This window comes from Protopterus annectens, chromosome 3.part1 (genome assembly GCF_019279795.1).
Source record: "Protopterus annectens isolate FY-2018-M chromosome 3.part1, PAN1.0, whole genome shotgun sequence".
Classification (NCBI taxonomy): domain Eukaryota; kingdom Metazoa; phylum Chordata; order Ceratodontiformes; family Protopteridae; genus Protopterus; species Protopterus annectens.
In genome coordinates, this window is record NC_056732.1 from 732,189,068 (window position 1) to 732,209,721 (window position 20,654).

The 20,654-nt window shown below is 36.1% G+C and overlaps 1 protein-coding gene across 1 annotated transcript in view; it reads left to right on the forward strand.

Annotated features, from left to right (window-relative positions):
- PKHD1L1 (PKHD1 like 1) overlaps positions 1-20,654 on the forward strand; it is a 1,597,738-nt gene that overhangs the window by 254,298 nt on the left and 1,322,786 nt on the right. Inside the window, exons 15-16 of the mRNA XM_044066249.1 lie at positions 9,720-9,988; positions 15,763-15,854. Of these exons, the coding sequence (XP_043922184.1) occupies positions 9,720-9,988; positions 15,763-15,854 (361 nt within the window). The remainder of the gene's footprint in view (positions 1-9,719; positions 9,989-15,762; positions 15,855-20,654) is intronic.

The window sequence follows — 20,654 nt, forward strand, 5'->3', positions numbered from 1 at the left end:
AAAAAAAAAAAAAAAAAAAAAAAAAAAAAAAAAAAAAAAAAAAAAAAAAAAAAAAAAAAAAAAAAAAAAAAAAAAAAAAAAAAAAAAAAAAAAAAAAAAAAAAAAAAAAAAAAAAAAAAAAAAAAAAAAAAAAAAAAAAAAAAAAAAAAAAAAAAAAAAAAAAAAAAAAAAAAAAAAAAAAAAAAAAAAAAAAAAAAAAAAAAAAAAAAAAAAAAAAAAAAAAAAAAAAAAAAAAAAAAAAAAAAAAAAAAAAAAAAAAAAAAAAAAAAAAAAAAAAAAAAAAAAAAAAAAAAAAAAAAAAAAAAAAAAAAAAAAAAAAAAAAAAAAAAAAAAAAAAAAAAAAAAAAAAAAAAAAAAAAAAAAAAAAAAAAAAAAAAAAAAAAAAAAAAAAAAAAAAAAAAAAAAAAAAAAAAAAAAAAAAAAAAAAAAAAAAAAAAAAAAAAAAAAAAAAAAAAAAAAAAAAAAAAAAAAAAAAAAAAAAAAAAAAAAAAAAAAAAAAAAAAAAAAAAAAAAAAAAAAAAAAAAAAAAAAAAAAAAAAAAAAAAAAAAAAAAAAAAAAAAAAAAAAAAAAAAAAAAAAAAAAAAAAAAAAAAAAAAAAAAAAAAAAAAAAAAAAAAAAAAAAAAAAAAAAAAAAAAAAAAAAAAAAAAAAAAAAAAAAAAAAAAAAAAAAAAAAAAAAAAAAAAAAAAAAAAAAAAAAAAAAAAAAAAAAAAAAAAAAAAAAAAAAAAAAAAAAAAAAAAAAAAAAAAAAAAAAAAAAAAAAAAAAAAAAAAAAAAAAAAAAAAAAAAAAAAAAAAAAAAAAAAAAAAAAAAAAAAAAAAAAAAAAAAAAAAAAAAAAAAAAAAAAAAAAAAAAAAAAAAAAAAAAAAAAAAAAAAAAAAAAAAAAAAAAAAAAAAAAAAAAAAAAGGGGGGGGGGGGGGGGGGGGGGGGGGGGGGGGGGGGGGGGGGGGGGGGGGGGGGGGGGGGGGGGGGGGGGGGGGGGGGGGGGGGGGGGGGGGGGGGGGGGGGGGGGGGGGGGGGGGGGGGGGGGGGGGGGGGGGGGGGGGGGGGGGGGGGGGGGGGGGGGGGGGGGGGGGGGGGGGGGGGGGGGGGGGGGGGGGGGGGGGGGGGGGGGGGGGGGGGGGGGGGGGGGGGGGGGGGGGGGGGGGGGGGGGGGGGGGGGGGGGGGGGGGGGGGGGGGGGGGGGGGGGGGGGGGGGGGGGGGGGGGGGGGGGGGGGGGGGGGGGGGGGGGGGGGGGGGGGGGGGGGGGGGGGGGGGGGGGGGGGGGGGGGGGGGGGGGGGGGGGGGGGGGGGGGGGGGGGGGGGGGGGGGGGGGGGGGGGGGGGGGGGGGGGGGGTGGGGGGGGGGGGGGGGGGGGGGGGGGGGGGGGGGGGGGGGGGGGGTGTGGGGGGGGGGGGGGGGGGGGGGGGGGGGGGGGGGGGGGGGGGGGGGGGGGGGGATTTCATTATGGTTTAAACCCAGGATGTATTCTGGAAATTCACAGGTAGTGTTCCTTATGGGGGCCTGTCTAATATGGAAAGATTTCCATTGTGTTAATGAGTCTAAGCTGTTTTGTTAACCCTTTAAAGGGGTTTTCTTCATGGATCCCCTTCCTTGTTTTCATTTAGGGGCAAGTGAATGTCTTATGAAAGAGGAATGGTGAAATTTTGAACTGGGAGGGAGTAATGAGCTGAAACAGGAAAGTCTAAATTTAAAAGCTTATAGTTGTGTAGAATATTCTACATTGTTGGTTCCATAGCTGTCTTTACGTTATGCACCACAGCTTTGCAGGTTATTTTTGATCTAGTGCTTGAGTAGCTGATCCTTATTGTGACTAATGAGGGACATTTGTATTTATTTATTTATTTATTTACATTTGTTTACCAGGAAATTCCGACTGGTCACAGGTCCTTTTTCAGCTGAGGCCCGGGGAGAAAAGCGCCACAGAAAGACATGGTAGATGGTAAACAGTAACAATCAAGCTATGTATACAGTAGAGGTGATCATGACATGGAAAAATACAGGAGCAAATTAGGTACATTTGAGTAGTAAGTTCTAATTACAAACATTGAGAAATAAGAAGTAAAGCACAGTGCTACAAATTTTCTAAACAGTAACCAGATCTGTTGTGCACATTCCCTCATACTTCTCAATAGGGTTTTCGTTCTTTTGTTGTATAACCTATTAATACCAGGGGTCCACCAGGGTGGCTTGTTTTTGCAGTTTGACCTGGGCTTATTTTGGTCTGGTACTGCTGTTTTTATGTAGTAGTTTTTTATGGTTGTACAGGGCTTTTGTGTACACCTCTACATAGGCTTCTGTAGTTTCTGGGTTTGGGGGAGCTTGGAAACTGTCTATGCCATCACTTAATAGAAGGTAATTTGCCTTAGAAAAGTTCTTAAAGTTTTTAGTGTTAAGTGGGGTTTAGTTTTACTTTTATTTCATGGGAGACTGCTTAGTGATATGATCATACCAGTGAAGATGTGGGCAGTGCTCACCCGTATTTGTATCCTTAGTGGGGGTGCAGAGAAGCTGCTCCAGAACATTTGAGTTTACAAAGTCAAGAAATCTTTTGGCCTGCCCAAGTAGACTCCAGAGAATTTTTCCTCAGGCAGACAGTAAGTGTTGGAGGTGTGAAGGGGAAGAAAGCAGTGCGGTGATTTGGCAGACTTTAAGGATTCCCTGCAGGATGCACTGGCAGAGATGCTGGATGGGCAGATTGGTCTGATGAGGGATATGATTTTTCTGAGCTATGATACAAAATAGGAATTGCCCAGACATGGTAAGGCCTTGCTGTGTTTAATAAATATGGCTGCCAAAAAAGCAATTACTAGAAAATGGAATCAAAATCTAAACCAACTATACTGGAAATAGTGAATATAGTAACAGGGATGAAACAACTGGAATTGAGATCTTTGGAAAAGGTTAGGAGCAAACTATGCAGGAAAAATGGGAATTACGGGAACAATACATACAAGGGAGGAAAGAGGTCTAAAAGGTGGCAGGGCTTAAATGAGCTATGCAATGTGTTAGTGAGAAAGACTGGGTAGATTATAAGTGATGTATAATGTTTGCAACTGGGAGTATGTCAGTATGGTTTGTGATGTAAAATGCTTGCAACTAGAATTGTGTCGTTGAGTTTTCTTTTTCATTTATATAAATGTATGATTGCCCATGTAGTAACTGAAGGTTTAATAAAGATGTTTCTTGTTTAAAAATAGGCAGAAATTAAATAATTTATGTAATATTGCTTAGCTTATATGATATATAGCAAGATATGTGAAGCATAATGTTTGTGATGTTAATATACTTTGATTACTTTAATATGAATGTAAATTTACCTATGTCACAAGTGATAATTCAATAAAGGTGTTTGAAAAAAAAAATAAATCTTTTGGCCTGCATGTTTGTGGCCATGTATGTCTCCAAGTTAATGGAAGGGTAGTTGAAGTCACCCATGAGAATGGTATTGTGCCTGGATAGTGCTTCAGGTATGGTGTAGGTGTTTCCTGGTTCATGGTCTGGGGCCTGTAACTAGTAAGAATATGGTAATGGATTTTTCCCATTGTTAGTTGGACATGGAGTAGCTCAAGCATGTTATATTGTTTGAACAGCCTTGAGGTGTGCTTATTCTTCATGTAGATACACCTCTTCCTTTTGTTTTTTCATGTTCAGTGGGTGGTCGAATGTATGAATGGTGCTATATGCACAGCCAGAGTGCTATCCATGGCTTTGAAACATGTTTCAGTAACTGCACAGATACCAGCACTCTCCAGAGTGAGGTGAAACACAGGTGTTAAATGATACTAAACAATTTTTACAAACTTTATATGATTTTAGTGTGATGAATGATATACATAACATATTGTTGGTTACAATGGATGCTGTTTCCTTGTTTACGGTTATCCCGCACCAACAAGGGATAAGCATGGTTCATGATTTTTTGATGAACAATAGTGGCTATGAGGTCAAGGACATGGATCTGATTTCTATGTTTCTTCAGACCATCCTTGAAAATAATATTTTCTTTTTGAGGAACAGTTATATCTGCAGTGGGGTGGCGTAGCTATGGGCACTCCTTGTGCCAATAGCTAAGCCAGCATAGTTATGGCTCAGTGGGAGAGACATTATGTTTTAAATCAACACCCTTCAGTGAGATTCTACTGCAGATTTGTAGATGATCTTTTTCGGCTGTGGGATGGCTCAGAATCAGATCTGTTGGATTTTGTTAATCACTTGAATACCACTACTGATTTTTTCTGTTTTATTTATTTATTTGCACTTGGTTTACCAGGATAGTCCATTGGGCTAAAAGAACTCGTTTTCAATGGAGTCCTGGGGAGAAAAGGTCCAAAAACAAGTAGCAAGGTTACAATAAGATATTTGGTTACAATTATACAATTACTATGGACTAGTAAAAAATGAAGGAAACTTAGAAATACAACAGACTAGTGAACAAATATATACAAATATTACAATCTTGTATAGCTGAAAATAAAAAAATTACAATATAGAAACTGAGAAGCTTTTACAACTTAGGGTAGGTTACACTTGATGTATCTTTCATGCATTCAGGATGAATAGCTTAATACAAGCAAGAGAAAGATATATGAGCTGACATAGAATTTTTCAATATAGAAACTAAGAAGCTTTTTCATCTTAGGGTATGTTACACTTAAGAGGTACCTTTCAAGTATTCAGAAAAAATAGCTTAATACAAGCAAGAGCAAGATCTATGAGTTTAGGAGAGTATGTGGAAATTCCCATTATGAATAGGGGAGGAGAAGTGGAAATTCCCATTATGAATAGGGAGGAGATTATCTGGGGTGGGAGCAGGAGCATTCCCACTGGGAAATTAGGTGAGTAAAGGGATTTTTTGAACGAGAAATGATTTGTGATAGTACGAATGGATGGGGGTAAGGAGTTCCAGAGATGAGCTAGACTTTAGGATAAGAGATTTTTTCCAGGGGGACGAATTGGTTTATACAATTCAGTTAGGTTTTGGTTGTTAGATCTTAGTATTCTATCAGGGAGGTGCATTTTAAAGGTAGAGGAAAGGAAGGGGCAGAGGGAAGGATTGAAGCTGAGCTTGTTTGCAAGAGTCAGTTGGACGTAGGTGAGGTGATTGGGTAGTTCTAACCATTTACATTTGTGGAGAGCCAAACAGTGGTGTGAGGAGGACTTATGGGAGGTAGCAAACTTGGCAATTTTGTTATAGTAAGAGGAGAGTTGTGTTTTGAGTGAAGATTGTAGGTTAATTAGTGGTGGGGCTCCATAGAGGAGGGAGGGGATGAGAAATGTGGTAAGGTGAATTTGGTGGAGGGTGTAAGATAACAATTCTGTCGGTAGAGCATGCCAAGTTTTTGGTGGTTTTTTTTATATTTAATTGAAGGTGGAAATTGAATTTAAGCTTTTACATATAATTTTTCTGATGTGAACATAGATTTTTTAGATGTCTCTGTTTGTAAGGATGATCTACAGAGATTTAGTTCAACATTATACAGGACGTCATGTAGGAAAAACACACAGTTACAACGAGATAGCATGCACCCACATTATATTTTTCAAAACATCATGATCCCACCCAGTTCGGTTTTGTAAAAGGCAGATCCTGCCAAGGCTGTCCACACTGCCTACTTGGACTTGGATAAAGCCTTTCCATATGTCACAAGATGGGTAGCAAACTACAACTGGTGCGGAATCATGGCCTCAAACTTAACCCACTGAATAGAAGAAGTAATCAGAGAGAGAGGGGGGGACTCGAGTCGTCAGACTCCTCCTTTGACAACCATGTTGCCAAAGTGTGGTCTGAAAGGCATTCTACCTTGCCCATCTCATCATGAAGGGATTCTCATCCAGATCAAAGGGGGTCATTGTACCTCTATAATCCTCCCTTGTCAGGCCCATGATTGAATATAATGCTCCATTTGGGATGTATCTCACCGGCACATGCAACAACTGGAAGACCCCAGAAGTACCTCACCAAGAGGATCATAGGTCTCAAACATGTGCCTTATCCAGCTAGATTAAAGAAACTCCAGCTCTATTCAGTAGCATACCGCCTGCTCAGAGGTGATTTGTGCCTAACATATAGGGCCATGTCCAACCAAGAACTGATGGACATGCTCCATCTCAAAAAATCCATATCCACCAGAACCTAAAGATTTCAACCTCTGCACAAATATGAATAGGACATGCTGGAGGGATAGATTCATAACACAGAGGTTACCCATACTCTGGAACAAAATCCCAGTTCATGTGAGACAGAGCCCTTCATTGGCACTGTTCAAGAAAACTCTCGATGCATGGATGGAGTCACCTCAGTGTCACTACTAGACAGAGGTATAGTTTACTAAATAATGGGGTCCCACATGTGTCACTACTAGAGGCGCAACTATATATTCACTGTTGGCTAGGCTTATAAATGCCCCCGGGCAGATAGCCTAGTACACTACTATGAAACTAACTATGAAACTATGAGAGGTCAGGGGATGCGTATCTGCGGATTAAACAATAATGATGAGAAATTCAACTATAATATGGACAGGTTTAAACAAGAACTTGGCTCTAGGGGATATAAAAAGGCTGAAATAGACTATAATGTTGGGCAGTGCGTAAAACAAAGACAAGGGAAGGGTAGGGCTTATTTTAATGAACGGCCTTTACAGAACAGATATACTCTGTGTATTTAAGTATCACTTGAGAAATAAATTAACCAGTGAAAAAGCACGTGAAATGTGCATTCTGAGTAATTTAAGGGTCTACCTGCCACGTAAAACAAAAACACCAGGCAAATCAGATTTCTTAAAACAGAAAATAAAATGAAACAGGTAAAACAGAAAGCAGATCTATCAGTTTAAGCAACTCATAGAAAAATAGATCTCTTTCCTCAGCTGCAGAGAGTCAGCATTTCACCATCAGCTTTCCATAAGTACCTTATTTCCATACTTGGCAGCATACTCATTCTATGTTGTTTTGGACTACTATGAAATATTTAATCAATAACCGATGCCTGGGTGTGGGTAATGCTGGATTTACCCACGTTTGGTGTGGTTTGGTCACAAGGGCGAAGTCCAGCATTACCCACACCCAGAAGTGGGTTATTGCTATTATACAATGACATTATTTAAGAAAAAAAAATGCTTACTTTTCTTAAATAATATCCTTGTATAATGATGCCATGCTGTCCTTCGCCTCTGGACAGCTCCACGTTGCCATTGATGATGTACTGCGCGTGCATTTGGAACTTGCATTCCCACACATACCCAGTACATCAGTGCTCGGGAAAGTAAGCAGCGGAGAAAAGAAGATCTCCGTTGCTACGCTTGTTTTTTTTTTTTTTTAAACCCTTAAAATTAAAGAATATATCAATGGAAAAATGTCTGGGGGACCAGACCTTTTTCCATTGTATATTCTCAACGGGCATGCTGGTTGGGCTGGCCAATCAGCGTGCTCGTTTTACGATGTTACTGGCCAGTCATTGTATAATGTATCCATAATTTGCATGTTTTGTGTAGTATCACAAAATAGCACTATGTCACCTTGATCTATCATGCATCTCTGGAAAACCGTAGAAGAGAAGAATTATTTTCTATGTCTATTTTGGGTCTTTCTTGCATAGTTACAGAAATATAGCTCTTTGCCTGGCCATAATGCTAGTAATTGTTGTCAAATAAAATACATTTTCTTTCTAATTTGCAATATAGAATCAGTGTCATCAAGCAGACATTTTATAGTCAAACCAGTGCACAGTCCATCAGCTGCCAAAAAATGTCATATTTTACATTTTATTGTAACTCACATAAGTTTATATGATAGTAGGTTAGTACTAGGCTAACTGCACTTGCAGGCCAATTTTTTGTAAATCATATGAGGTGTGTTTTTAATACAGTATTTTTTTTATAAAACCTATCAGAAAGTAATGATTTCTTGGCTTCACATATTCAGGAACATGGAAATTAGCTGGCCTCCTGATGCTTAGCACTGAATGAGGCAAAGCTACATTTCCCATATATTACGGGGTAGGTCTAAAAATAGTACTAACTTTCATAACTGCTTTACAAAACATTTATATCTCAGAATGTCTTCACATTACCCTCCATTCTTTAATGTAATTTCTTGCATATCACATTTTATTTTTGCATTAATAATATAAATGTGGAAATACGGCACCTTTCAGAATGTTTTTCAAACAGTCCTTAATAACTCTAGTCCTGTACATCCCACTCTGACCATTTTACTCTGCGTGCTTAAGAGATCTTGTTATTGTTTAGATGCCACTTGCTGACTTAGTTAAAAGGTATGTATCTGTACTAGGACTTCAGAAATTAGACTTTGAAGTCACTGATGAGTACACTTATCTCAAGAGTGTAGGGAAGGCATGAAGATGAGTATACCCATTCATTATACATAGGATCCTTTATTTCTGGACAACTATATTCATCTAGGAAGCAATGAGTTAAGATTTCTTTAAAGCAGCATTCAGTCTTTGTCAGCCATATGGTTACGGTTATCGGTACAATCAGTCATCCCTGAAGCAACTTTTATTTGTTCATAGCTCCCAGCATAACTCAGATAGCTGATCAATCGCATGTCAGTCTACAGTGAAATGACCCTTTCTATGTTCCCTCAGAATGTTCTTCTCAATAAAATAAACACAGGTATCCCTATTTAAAATGTATACTTTCATTTCAACGGAGAATTAAAAGCCCTGACATAGACTATGCAGTAGGACAGGAAGGAAACATATACATATATAGACATGAGACTTGCAATAGCAGCATAATAGGTGGTAGTTGATCTAAATATAGAAATGTAGGCAAATCATTGTTAAAAAACAGCAAGGGCAAGAGAAGTGATGAAAAGCATCATCAGTAAAGAACAAGAAGGTACAATTCCTTTTTACAAACATTTTATAAAATCCCACCTAAAACATTATGTGGAACTCTGGTAGTTTCCTATTAATATGGCTAGAGTAGGATACAGGATGTCATAAGGGATGCAACTAAATACTATACAGTCTAGTTATCTAAAGAGAAACTGTAACAAATAAAATGTATAGTTCAGAAAGAAAGGACGCATAAGGTAAAACATGATAGAATGGAAAGCTTTCCTGTCCTTTTCAATTGTAGCAAACCGCTAGCCACAGATGTAACAAGCGGCTGCTACAATTTATGATACACACATTTCAGAATACCAGTAAAGCATTGAAGTCACAGAACACTACAGCACTTTAATTCTGACTGCTAAAGCAATACCAGAATTCATTTTTGATTGCCAGCAATGTACTGAAGGCCATTTGAGATCTGCTGATTGTACTCCCTAACATATTGTGCCCAAGGTGGCTGCCCCTTCTCTCCAGCCTTGTTATGCCTCTGACTATACCTTATCTGGTTTAACAGTATCTAACAGTCTACCTACTTTCAGAATTTTGGTTTCATTTTAAGTATAAACTCACATCTTAGTCACTTTTATACACAAAAGCAAACTTATTCAGACAATTTTTACTTGAATGGAACAAAAATGAGCACTGATGTACGCCATGAATGGTTAGAATGCTGATCACAGAGACATAATGAATATTCATATAGCTTATGTAAAAGTGGTGGTCATGAAATCAAAAGTTTGTAATGCACTCTCTGATCAGAAAGGACATTTACAATACTGTAATATGTACTGGTCAAGGCAGTTGCACACTGGTGATTTGAATTAAAGGACAGCTTTTCTTTTATTGTTTAGGCAGCAGAGGAATAAAGGTTGAGATGTGGAAAAATCAAAATCCCAGTTCACTTGATGCTGTATTACTATACAATTCCAGCACTTCTGGATATCAAGAAGCCACATGGGTTGATGCTGCTTCATACAGCTGGCCTAATAGCCTGAATTACTTTGTTGCTCGCCTTAGTGGCTTTTTTGTTCCACCAGAAACTGACAACTATACATTCTTCATTCGTGGGGATGATCGCTCTGCTCTCTACTTTAGTGAGACTGGACATCCAAGGGACAAGGTAATGTATCACAGCAAATCCTTGCTATTATTTTAAAATGTTACGCTGGTAAATTTGATATTCCTCTTATCAAAACTGTTTGAAATCTTCATTAAAATAATTTAAGCATTCATTAAATAATTTTAGCAATGCATGAGATAATCTTTCAGTGAGGAAAAAAGCCTGCATATAATCTCTTAGAATAACCCCAGGGTATCAAAAATGATCCATTTATTTGGGAAGTGTGGCTAGGCTTAAAAAGGCCCTGCTGGGTCATTAGCCTAGTAATCACCTAAGAACCAATGAACCTATATTCACAAACATGCAGTCACTAATCTGTTCTGTCTGGCACATAAAAGGTTTAATTTACTAACTCTTAAAATGAACCAAATATGGCCCATTAAAAATGGTGGCTAAAGCACTCCCTGAAAGGTAGATGACAAAAGTAAATAATTTATCAGTTTTGGTGATTCTCCTCATATATATATATATATATATATATATATATATATATATATATATATATATATATAAACAAACAACAAGTCACATGCATTTGAAACTGAAAAATGAAAGTCTTTACTCACAATAAACACAATTACACAATGCACTTTGAAGATAAATAAATAAGCAAATATGTTTTGCATCTGCAAAGACAAAGGTTTAAAAAAGCAAACATCATTTAGACAAATACCATCTACAGCTGTCTGGTCCTACTACCATCACTAGCTGAGCTAATCTAAAGTCTGTAAGGAGATGGTTACTTGAAGGGGTTTGAGGAAACACAGAAAATATATAGCTAGAGCAGTTCATTATGGACAAATCCACCTTCATTATTACGCTCATAGTTTCTTAGTTCCTATTTCCTATAAATTTCAAATCTGATCATACTGTTTGCAATTTCCAGTCCATTTATGGTAGAGCAGCCTTTGACAGGAAGTATCAGCTCTTTGAAATCAGCTTCACTTTCAAATATGCAATACATTTTACAGATAAACAGCCATATGATTCCTATGCAGCTTTATGCACTTTATACAACTTTGTTGCATGATTACTGAAAAAGGTACATATTTTATACATGTTTACATTTTACATACACACTGCATTACTTTGAAACTGATTGTAGGGTTTACAGTGGTCCCCAACTTTCTGCTACTTGTTCTAGACATAAGTGACCTTTTTTTGAGATACCTCTAGGAAACAAAACTTGGGCAGAAGGTGCATCACCTTAGTGACATACCCACTTCTCAGTCTTGAAAGAGCATCTGCATTTCCTTTAGTGGCACAGCTCTGGTCCTGGATTATTATGCTACAGGGCTGTCACCCGCATATTGTTTTAGAAGCTTTCCAGTCTCTCTCCTGGCCCTATGTAACCATGTTAAGGAATTGAGATGTAAGCACTGCCAGTTTTCTACCATATAGATACAATTAAGGCTTTTGTAGAGCTCAGACTGTCCCCAACCATGTATTCTCCATTTCTGTATGTGATTCCTCATATGGTTGTTCTATGACTGAGGTACACTATTGGGTATTCTTCTCCCTTTGAAAAGACTTGGGTAAACATAGCCCCCTGGTCATGGTTTGATGAATCTACACATACAATAAGCTTTTGTTTATGATCAGAACTGGATAGAACAGAAGGTCTACTCAAGTCTTTCACAGCCTGTACTTAGATTACCTGACCTGTTCTTGCAGGTAGGGTCTGTAAAAGGATTTACTGTTTTGCTTTAGTTTGAGACAAACCTTCTCTAATATCCTGCTGTCCCACTGAATACCATAACCTGCTTTTTGGTATCAGTGATAAGCCATGTCGATATGGATTCTTTATTGGTGGATTCTTGGAGAATCTTACCACCACTTTCCTGATGACCAAGATATGAAACTTCTTCCGTGCTAACTGATGTTTGTTGTCTTAATACTTAACAGTCTTTTTAAGTCTATTTAGTACCATCCTATTATGTTGAAAATGTTTCTGTCAGGACTGACTATAGATGGCAATATGGCCTATATAAACAAGAGCATATTCTTCAGCTACTGCCAGTATATGGATTTACCAGTGTGTGGAAAGTTCCTTTGGCATTTTTCATCCCAAAGGGACTTATTGACTTCATACAATCCAAACTGCCTAACAAAAAATGACCTCTCCCTTGCTATGAGTTTTAAAGGTAATTGCTATTAACCCTTAGTCAGATTGATAATAATAGTTACTTATCCTCACCCTGTGAAGTTTCATCTGTCCTGGACAGGGGGTAAGTATCTGACTCTGTGTGGCCATTCAGTTTCCTGTAATTTGCACAAAACCTGGTACTCCCATTTATTTTTGCACCAGCACTACTGATGGGGCTCAGGGGTTGTTGGATTCCTGTATTAAATGGTTCTGTCATCTTAAAACCAGCATTGAAACTTAAGCAGCAAGAGAGATAAGTGAACTGTTGCTTTAAAATCACTACCTTCATAATTAAAATGTCACGTGATTTGGCAAGTTACTTAAATGTATGGATGATTACCTGAAAAAGCACTGTTATGCAAAAGCATGTACTTTATTTATTTATTTATTTAGTTTTGAATAAAGTGTATCTCCATGGCTCCTGAGACAGAGATGTTTTTGCATTTTAAGGTGGACTTATTGTTCCTGGCTTGGTTTACCTTCCCGAGCTTCCTCTTTGAAATTTACCTGGATTATCATCAGATGCAACATTCCTATAGTTCCTCTCACATGATTTGTTTGAGGTGGTCACTGGTCAGGTACCCTGCATGGACCCCATTTGATTGTCTGCTGTGACTCCATGTCTGCATGATAGTTCACTAGTTAGGAACTCCCTAACTTGGCAGTGAATGTGTTCCCAGACTCTTGTAACACTGCCTAGATTTCCTAAACCTGGGGAGAAAATTGCTGCTGTGAAAATACTACCTGAATTACTGGGTGTCAGTACAAACCTCATTGAAGTGGTATAACCAGATCACCTTCTGATTCCTCTTGTAACTCAGTGCAGATTATGAGTAACACAGTCTATCATACCTGTTAACATGGCAGAGTTTGTATTTGCCTCCTTCCTGGTAATTCTAGCACATAATTAACATCATTTATGTTTCTGACAATAGTGAATAGACCTTCCCATGCTGCCTGCAGGGAGGGATAATTACCATTACCTTTTGTCCATTTGTATGTTCTCTGTCTTTACTTGTTCAGTCACTTTACTTGATTTTTTGCTTCTATTGTACCTGAACAAGAAGCCATTTGTTCACTTTGTCCTAAACCCAAGGGTCAGACTAACTCCACAACAGATTGCTTGTGGAGAGCATATTCACTCTCCCACATATCACAAATTATATCAAGAGGCCCTGTCAACATGTGATTCTAAAGCAGCTCAAATGTCAAAACAAATGTGCATTCTTGGGACAGCTTTCTGTGCTTTAAAAGGACATGAGACAGTTAACTTGTTCCATTCACACTTAAAATGGTATGTATAATGATACCAATATGGTCTTAAGAGCAGAGTTAAACCTTTCTTTCAAATAAAAATAAAAATAAAATTAAACCTTTCTTTCAAATCACCTGTTTGGTATCATAGGAAATGTTTTAACTGATTAACCACACAGCACACCCATAAACAGGTTAGCAGGTTTAACACCCTTTCTATCCATCTCTTAATTCATTGAGTATAAAGGCTAAGTCCAGATAAAATCACTTTAGCTAGCAGATCTAGGAGACTCTTGTTGAAGTTTCCAGTAGTTTATTCAGTTAAGCAGGTAGATGGAAGAGTGTTCTTGTTCTAAAATGTCCCATATTTAGCCTCATACCCTCCCTTTCATACAATTTTTGATTTTCTGGTAAGTCACTGAGGATTACAGTCAGTCGGTAATACAGTTAATAAAGTTTCATACTTCTTATTGTCCAAAAATGCATGCTGATGCAAAACTATTATTTGTTAACTTTTTAAGTAAATTAGAGTAATAGTTAGAGACTATCCCTGATTTTGGGCCTTTGTTCTCCCATTATTTTTGGCTTTGTCCAGAATCCTTGAGCAAAGAAATTGAGAGGTATCCATACACATTCACAGAGCTTACTTCGTATGAAAATCAAAGCTATGTATTGCACAGTTTAGGACTGCAACTTTCTGGTTTGCTTTGGGGACATTATATGGATTTAAAAGTTTGATCTGTCGCAAGAAGTAAAGGTTAAGGGCTCTTTGCCTAATATGGAATGGGAGATTTGTCTAAATTAACAATTTCCAGTGTTGCATAATCCAAGGACATCCTTCTGGAATTTCTTCAAGTAACCTAAATGAAAAAAACTATTTATATTTGAAAATCAACTCAGCATTTTGGTCACTTAAGTTTGTGCTTTCCTGTCTGAGTGTTTCATACACATCATGAATCTTTATGAATCTTTGTACAGAGTGCAGATGAGAAGAAAGAGACCGTCTGCATCCAGAGTTAGTAAGTTTATGTCTACTGACAGTTACTTTGAGTCTTTGCAACTGCTGAAGTCAGAGGTAGATAGATTGCAATCATTTTGAATTAGTAATTGTGTTTATTTATTATTTATTTATTTATTTAACATTTGTTAGCTAGGAAACTGGACTGGTTCATGGACCCTTTACTGCCATGACCCAGGCCAGTGAGGAAAAAATAAGATGCAAGCAGCAAAATAGACTATAATCAACAGATACCCACATTGAAAATACAGATGAAGTAAGTTAAGGCAAGGAAATAACATAGACATTAAGCAGAATAAAATAGAGTAAATGACATATGCTATGCGCAGTGCAAACTAAACTGTATAGCAATATAAACAAGCAATTGTTATTTCTTTACATGGGGGTATATTAAGCACAAAACAAGGAAAGTTTACAATGTTATACCTCAAGTAATCAGTACCTTGTAAAGAGAGAATGCTATAGCTACTCTAAGTTTATAGTATGTCTGGTATATTTTACCAGTGCACATTAATTAAGATCTTGGTGTGCCAGCAAGGACTGTCTCATGTTGGTGTGTTACCAAAAATCACGTAGTGGTACTGAAAATATTAGCCCCTCCTTAAACTCATTGGATATGAATGTGATAGCTTTAACCAATATACAGTTATTGTTATCAAGGCAATACTGGAAGACACTGGACTCAGACTGAAGTAGGTGAATCACAGGGAAGACAGTGTGAATAATTATCCTCATTAGATGTACACTGTGGAATGTATTTGGATGTTGAGGGTGTTGGCTACACCTAAAGGCTGTATTGTTCATTTATAATACTCTCAAAATTAGTGGTATGGCTTCAACACCTCTCTTAATGCCAATGGTGTGGTTTCAAGGTCTGTCCCAGGTAGCATTCGTCTACGTTTTTAAGGTTATTGATACCTGTTTTAGTATTAGGTTCCCTTGCCTAGTATCAGCTCTCCCAGTGATGTATAAAGGAATATGCAACTTCTATATTGTTATTAAAGCCAAATTGCATTAAATTCTTCTTCTTTAGTTACCTCTCATGCACTATGTACAACACTGCTTTTATTTCTTTGTAGTCTGAGTTTAGATATTCTGTTGGATTGAATTAGTTCTTGTATCATTGATGACTTCTGCACAGGTGACAGTGATATTTAAATTAAGGTTTACTGAACTACCAAATTTTCATTCACTGATAATTTTGATTATCATATAAGGCATCATGACCCACTTAATATGATGAAATGTGACTCTTAAAGAAGAATTTGATGAAAGCAGTACGACTCTTAAAGAAGAATTTGATGAAAACAGTTATTTTATTTATTTACGTTGTTATGAATTTTTGTTTTTTTGTAGGTTAAGATTGCATACTGTGACTGGGCCAGCAACAGCTATTACAACATTTATACTCAACAATCAAAAGTTTTTCTGCTCCAGAAAGGCAAACCGTAAGCCCATTTATAAGTATCTGTAAATTATGCTTTCTGATAGGCAGTACATCTGGATGTCATTTTTTCTGACTGAATAGTAAAAACAGTTTGAGAAAACCTTACTATTGAATGCCATATTTATTTATATATAGTTTTCTGACTTTTGATTATTCAGAAAGTCCAAATGGGCATAAATCCCATTTTTAATGAAGGCCCGGGAAGAAAACCTTCATAAGGCATGATTGAACTTTTACACATATGATGTTGGAAACATACAGCAGTAAAAGAAGTTACAATGAATTATAGAAATTAGATCAAAAGAAGAAAAAAAAGATGTGATTTCATCAGAGACAGGCAAAAACATACATTATTGATACATATATGTATGTATATGTAGCTATCTATCTATCTATATATATATATATATATATATATATAGTTTCACTTTACAATCCTGAAATAATGAAATATCAAAATTCAGTATCTTGAGGCTGTAAAGCCGAAAACTAAAAAAACTGGAAACCCCAAAAGCGCGAAATTTAAAATCACGACAGCCACCATACATACTCCACACACAAACACTCACACATACACCTTCCTCCCCACACTACAAACCAACACAACAAAACAAACAAATGCATGGACCCTACATATAAGCAAGAGGACAGGCACCCCTGCTGTACCCCCCCCACACCCTTGCTACTTATATATACTAACTCCGAGGTCGCACTAAAAACACAAACACACAAAAACCACCACTACACATTCTACACTCCCCCTGCACAAAGACGTATCACATATGTACAAATACCGCCACTCTCAACCCTTACACACTCACAATCTTACCTAAGTACCCTAGCTCACACCTCAAAACTCCAAACACACTCACACACACTAAAATCCCTACCTAAAACCCCTAGTAAAACATCACTTACCTGACTCTCCAGCTACATCCACATACCAGACTACACATCACGAACACAGGGAATCCCACGTCACATATGTGCCTCCATAACCGAGGATTCAACATTTCCGCATTCGGCATTCTGCACTTTCACGCAAGTACAGTTTCCACACTTTGGTCTCAAGCTACTGAAGTTTGGTATTTCAGTAGTTCTAGATTCTTAAGTGTAAATATATATATATGTATATATATATATATATATATATATATATATATATTTAGATAGATGTAGATAAATATAGATAGACATATAATATTTATGTATATATGTGTTTGTGTGTGTGTGTGTATATATATATATATATATATATATATATATATAGATATAGATATATATATATATATATATATGTGTGTGTGTGTGTGTATATATATATATATATATATATATATATATATATATTCAAAAACAGATGAAGGAGGCACCAGACGATGGCTGTATAAAGCATAAAATAATTTAATAAAACAAATCAAACAAATCAAACATCAGGTGAGTGCTTTCATGGCCCAAGCCACTTCAGACAACTCAAAAAACAACACTCCAAGATTTATACCTAGCAATTCAATTAATTATGCTAATATATTATCCTACCTTCTAGATTTAAAGTCATATTACATTCCCCAGAGTAAATTAGTTTACTAGACTAGGATCATATTCAAGAACACTGTATAAATAACATGCATCATAACCACAAAATAGTACAATTTGTAAAATTAAAAACATATATAATAAATATAATACATATAAAAAATGTTAATACTCCCTTCCCTTATAAACTACATATTAATGACTGAGACACAATGCCACACAGGAGCATGACATAGAATTCTATCAACTCTACTTCTGTAAATCCCTACCCAACTGGATAGGCTTAATACTAAGTTTGTCATTAAGACCTTTTCCCATGTTTGCCCTAAGTCTTACAATCCACTCCAGCTCCTTGGTCTCTGTCTTCACTTTGACATCTCCCCCCTTTTTATATGTTTATGGAACCCAGTGCAGACTGTTATTCTCTGTAAACATATTGCCTGCTTATGAATAGTTGTGCAGGAAAGTAGAGAAAAGGCAGCTAGACATTAGGCTTGTGGCTTTGTTTGTTCAACAAGTTGTCAGTGTACAAGTTTAGCTACACCTGTTCCTTAGATATACCCATTACCTCATGAGTTTCTACATGTAAAATAATGTTGAGATGGTGTAATAACAACAGAGACAAAGCACACACAGTAAATTATTTAAATGTTTTAATATAGTAAGTAATCATTATCTTATAATATGAAAAAAATATGAAAACGAGAAACTGAGCACATATTAATGGGTGCAGCAGCAAGATGGAAAGGTAGCTAGCAGTATTTAAGAAACAAAAAAAAACTTTTCTTCAAACTTGAAACAAAATGCTAGACTGATTTTACTTTTATGCAGACTTCATTAGTACATTTAGCAGTTGCACTATATATAATTTATAGGCAAAACTCAGCATTAAATAAGTTCCCAATCAAATATTTTAAAGTAGCACCATAACATGTCATTATGTGGATTGTGACTTGTTATATACAAACTCAAAAAACCCCAATAGAATGAAATGACCATAACCAAGGGAAGACAATAATACATCACACAAGAATTACGTTAGTATTTCTTAGTACACCAAGAGTTAAATACCAATGAATTATATTTTTCAGGAAATGCATAAAACATAATGATTAAACAACCAGCATTTCATCTGGCTGTTTTTTTTCTGTCCTTTGTCTTCAAAATGTATTACTTCTCTATATTATTATTGTAAGTAAAAAGACTGTTGCTAGACTGTTACTATGTGCAGACGCCACCCACATCTTTTCATTTTTTTCTTCCATTTTATAGGAGCTAGAACAGAGATGTTCACTGTTTATTTAACCCCTTCTCAATATATGAAACCATTTTAATTAGTTCATAATATTATCCAATAACAAATTAATTTGTATATTTTTTGTGGCATGTGCTCTTGAGGTAGCCACCTAGAAAAATATGATAAACACAAGGTGTGCCACAAATCTGATCCCTAAGCAATACAATAAAAATTCTTGAGAATTTTGTCAAGATATTAAGAAAATTTACCTTTTTTATTATCAGAAGATTCTTAGGAAATCTTGTCTTAAGAAAGAACTACGTGTTCAAACAACCTAGTTTTTCATCAGCATCATTTGGGAAACACAACAAAATGCTGCACAAGTCTTTCTTTGTTAATAGATCTCTCTCTCTCTCTCTCTTTTATTTTTTCTGTTAACCAGGTAGATCTTGAGGACATAGATGTCCCTTTTCTTGGGTAATCTGGGAGTATGGTTTAGTTAAGGGAATTGTATAGAGATAGACACTGGGAATCAAAAATATTTCCATGTCACAGTCAGCAGCTGTGCATGATGAATGGCCATGTGCAGGGTGTATGATATTTATAGACACAGTGAGTGTGAGTTGTGGTACCAAGTAACCTAGCTGACTAAATTGTATGCTAATGGTGTATAATAACATTGTTATTATGTTACTAAAATGAAGGACTGAAAGGATTCAAATGAGCATACACAATATGGAAGGGCGATTCAGAAATGTATATATTATATGCATGCATGCATATGTTAACTCCAGAACAACCACCATAAAATTCCAGAGTTACAGGAGAGGACTACAAGAATGGTGTTTGGGGTAGCTGCAGCATGAACAAACCTGTATATGTAACAGTCTGTGCTCACTGCTGGTAGTCATTGTCCTTGGAGGTACGATGCCATCCATCTGCACTTAACATTTCATGGGCTTCACAACAGTGCAATTGTAGACCATTACCATGTAGACAGTTACTTTGCAAGACCTCTCCTTGTGAATACCAAGGTATATGTGGCTTTGATAATACTAGCGACAGAGACCTTTCAGTAACCATCAGGGGGCACAGTAGGAGTATACCAGGTATCTGCCTCAAAGATAAACTAGTATTTCCTTGATGTCATGCGACAGCATGTAGGAGAGTATATGTGGTATCATCAAACTACAGATGAGAGAGCCAACACCATGTGAGACTTTTATGACACAGCCCATTTCTCTGTGGTACTGGAGGCCATAGATTGCAATCACATTGAAATAATGGCTCCATCTGTTGAGATGGGAAGAAGGCATAGTAGTTGTAAAAGTTGCCAGTCCATCAACTGTCAGATGGTCTGCAATGCACAGGGTATAATCTACAATGCTGGTGTTTAATGAAGAGGAAACGTTTTACTGATGTGAATCTCATGTATGTAATTATTTTAATGGAGAAGATGGTTTGAATGCATATTTCTTATTAAATACAACTAATATTTCTAGTAAAAGCAGATTCATTCCACCTTACACTAATGATCATGTGAAACAATTTTCAGCAATATTACATTAAGCTATTGAACAACTTTATAAGGAATTTAATAGTAATAAAACTGTAATCTGTTATAATTTAACTAAGAAGGAATTGGCTGCCCTAAAAGATTTGTCTGGGAGAAAGGATTTAGTTATAAAGCCTCCAAACAAAGGGAATAAAATTGTGGTATTACACTACACGCAATATATGCAAATGTGTTATAAACACTTGGATGAAAGTACAGTTTATGAAATAACTGATGTTAATCATTATACGGAAGCTATGAAACAATTTTCAAACTTGCTGGAGAAAGGTGTTAGGTTAGGATACTTTACTAAGAAAAATATAAATAAGAAATTTAATATGGGGGGTTGTACTATGGCAACCTTTTATTGCTTACCGAAATTACATAAGGATACAACCCTACAGGTAGACCAATTATATCTGCTACAAACTATTTTTTACATAATATTGGTGTAGTGTTACATCATTTCTTAT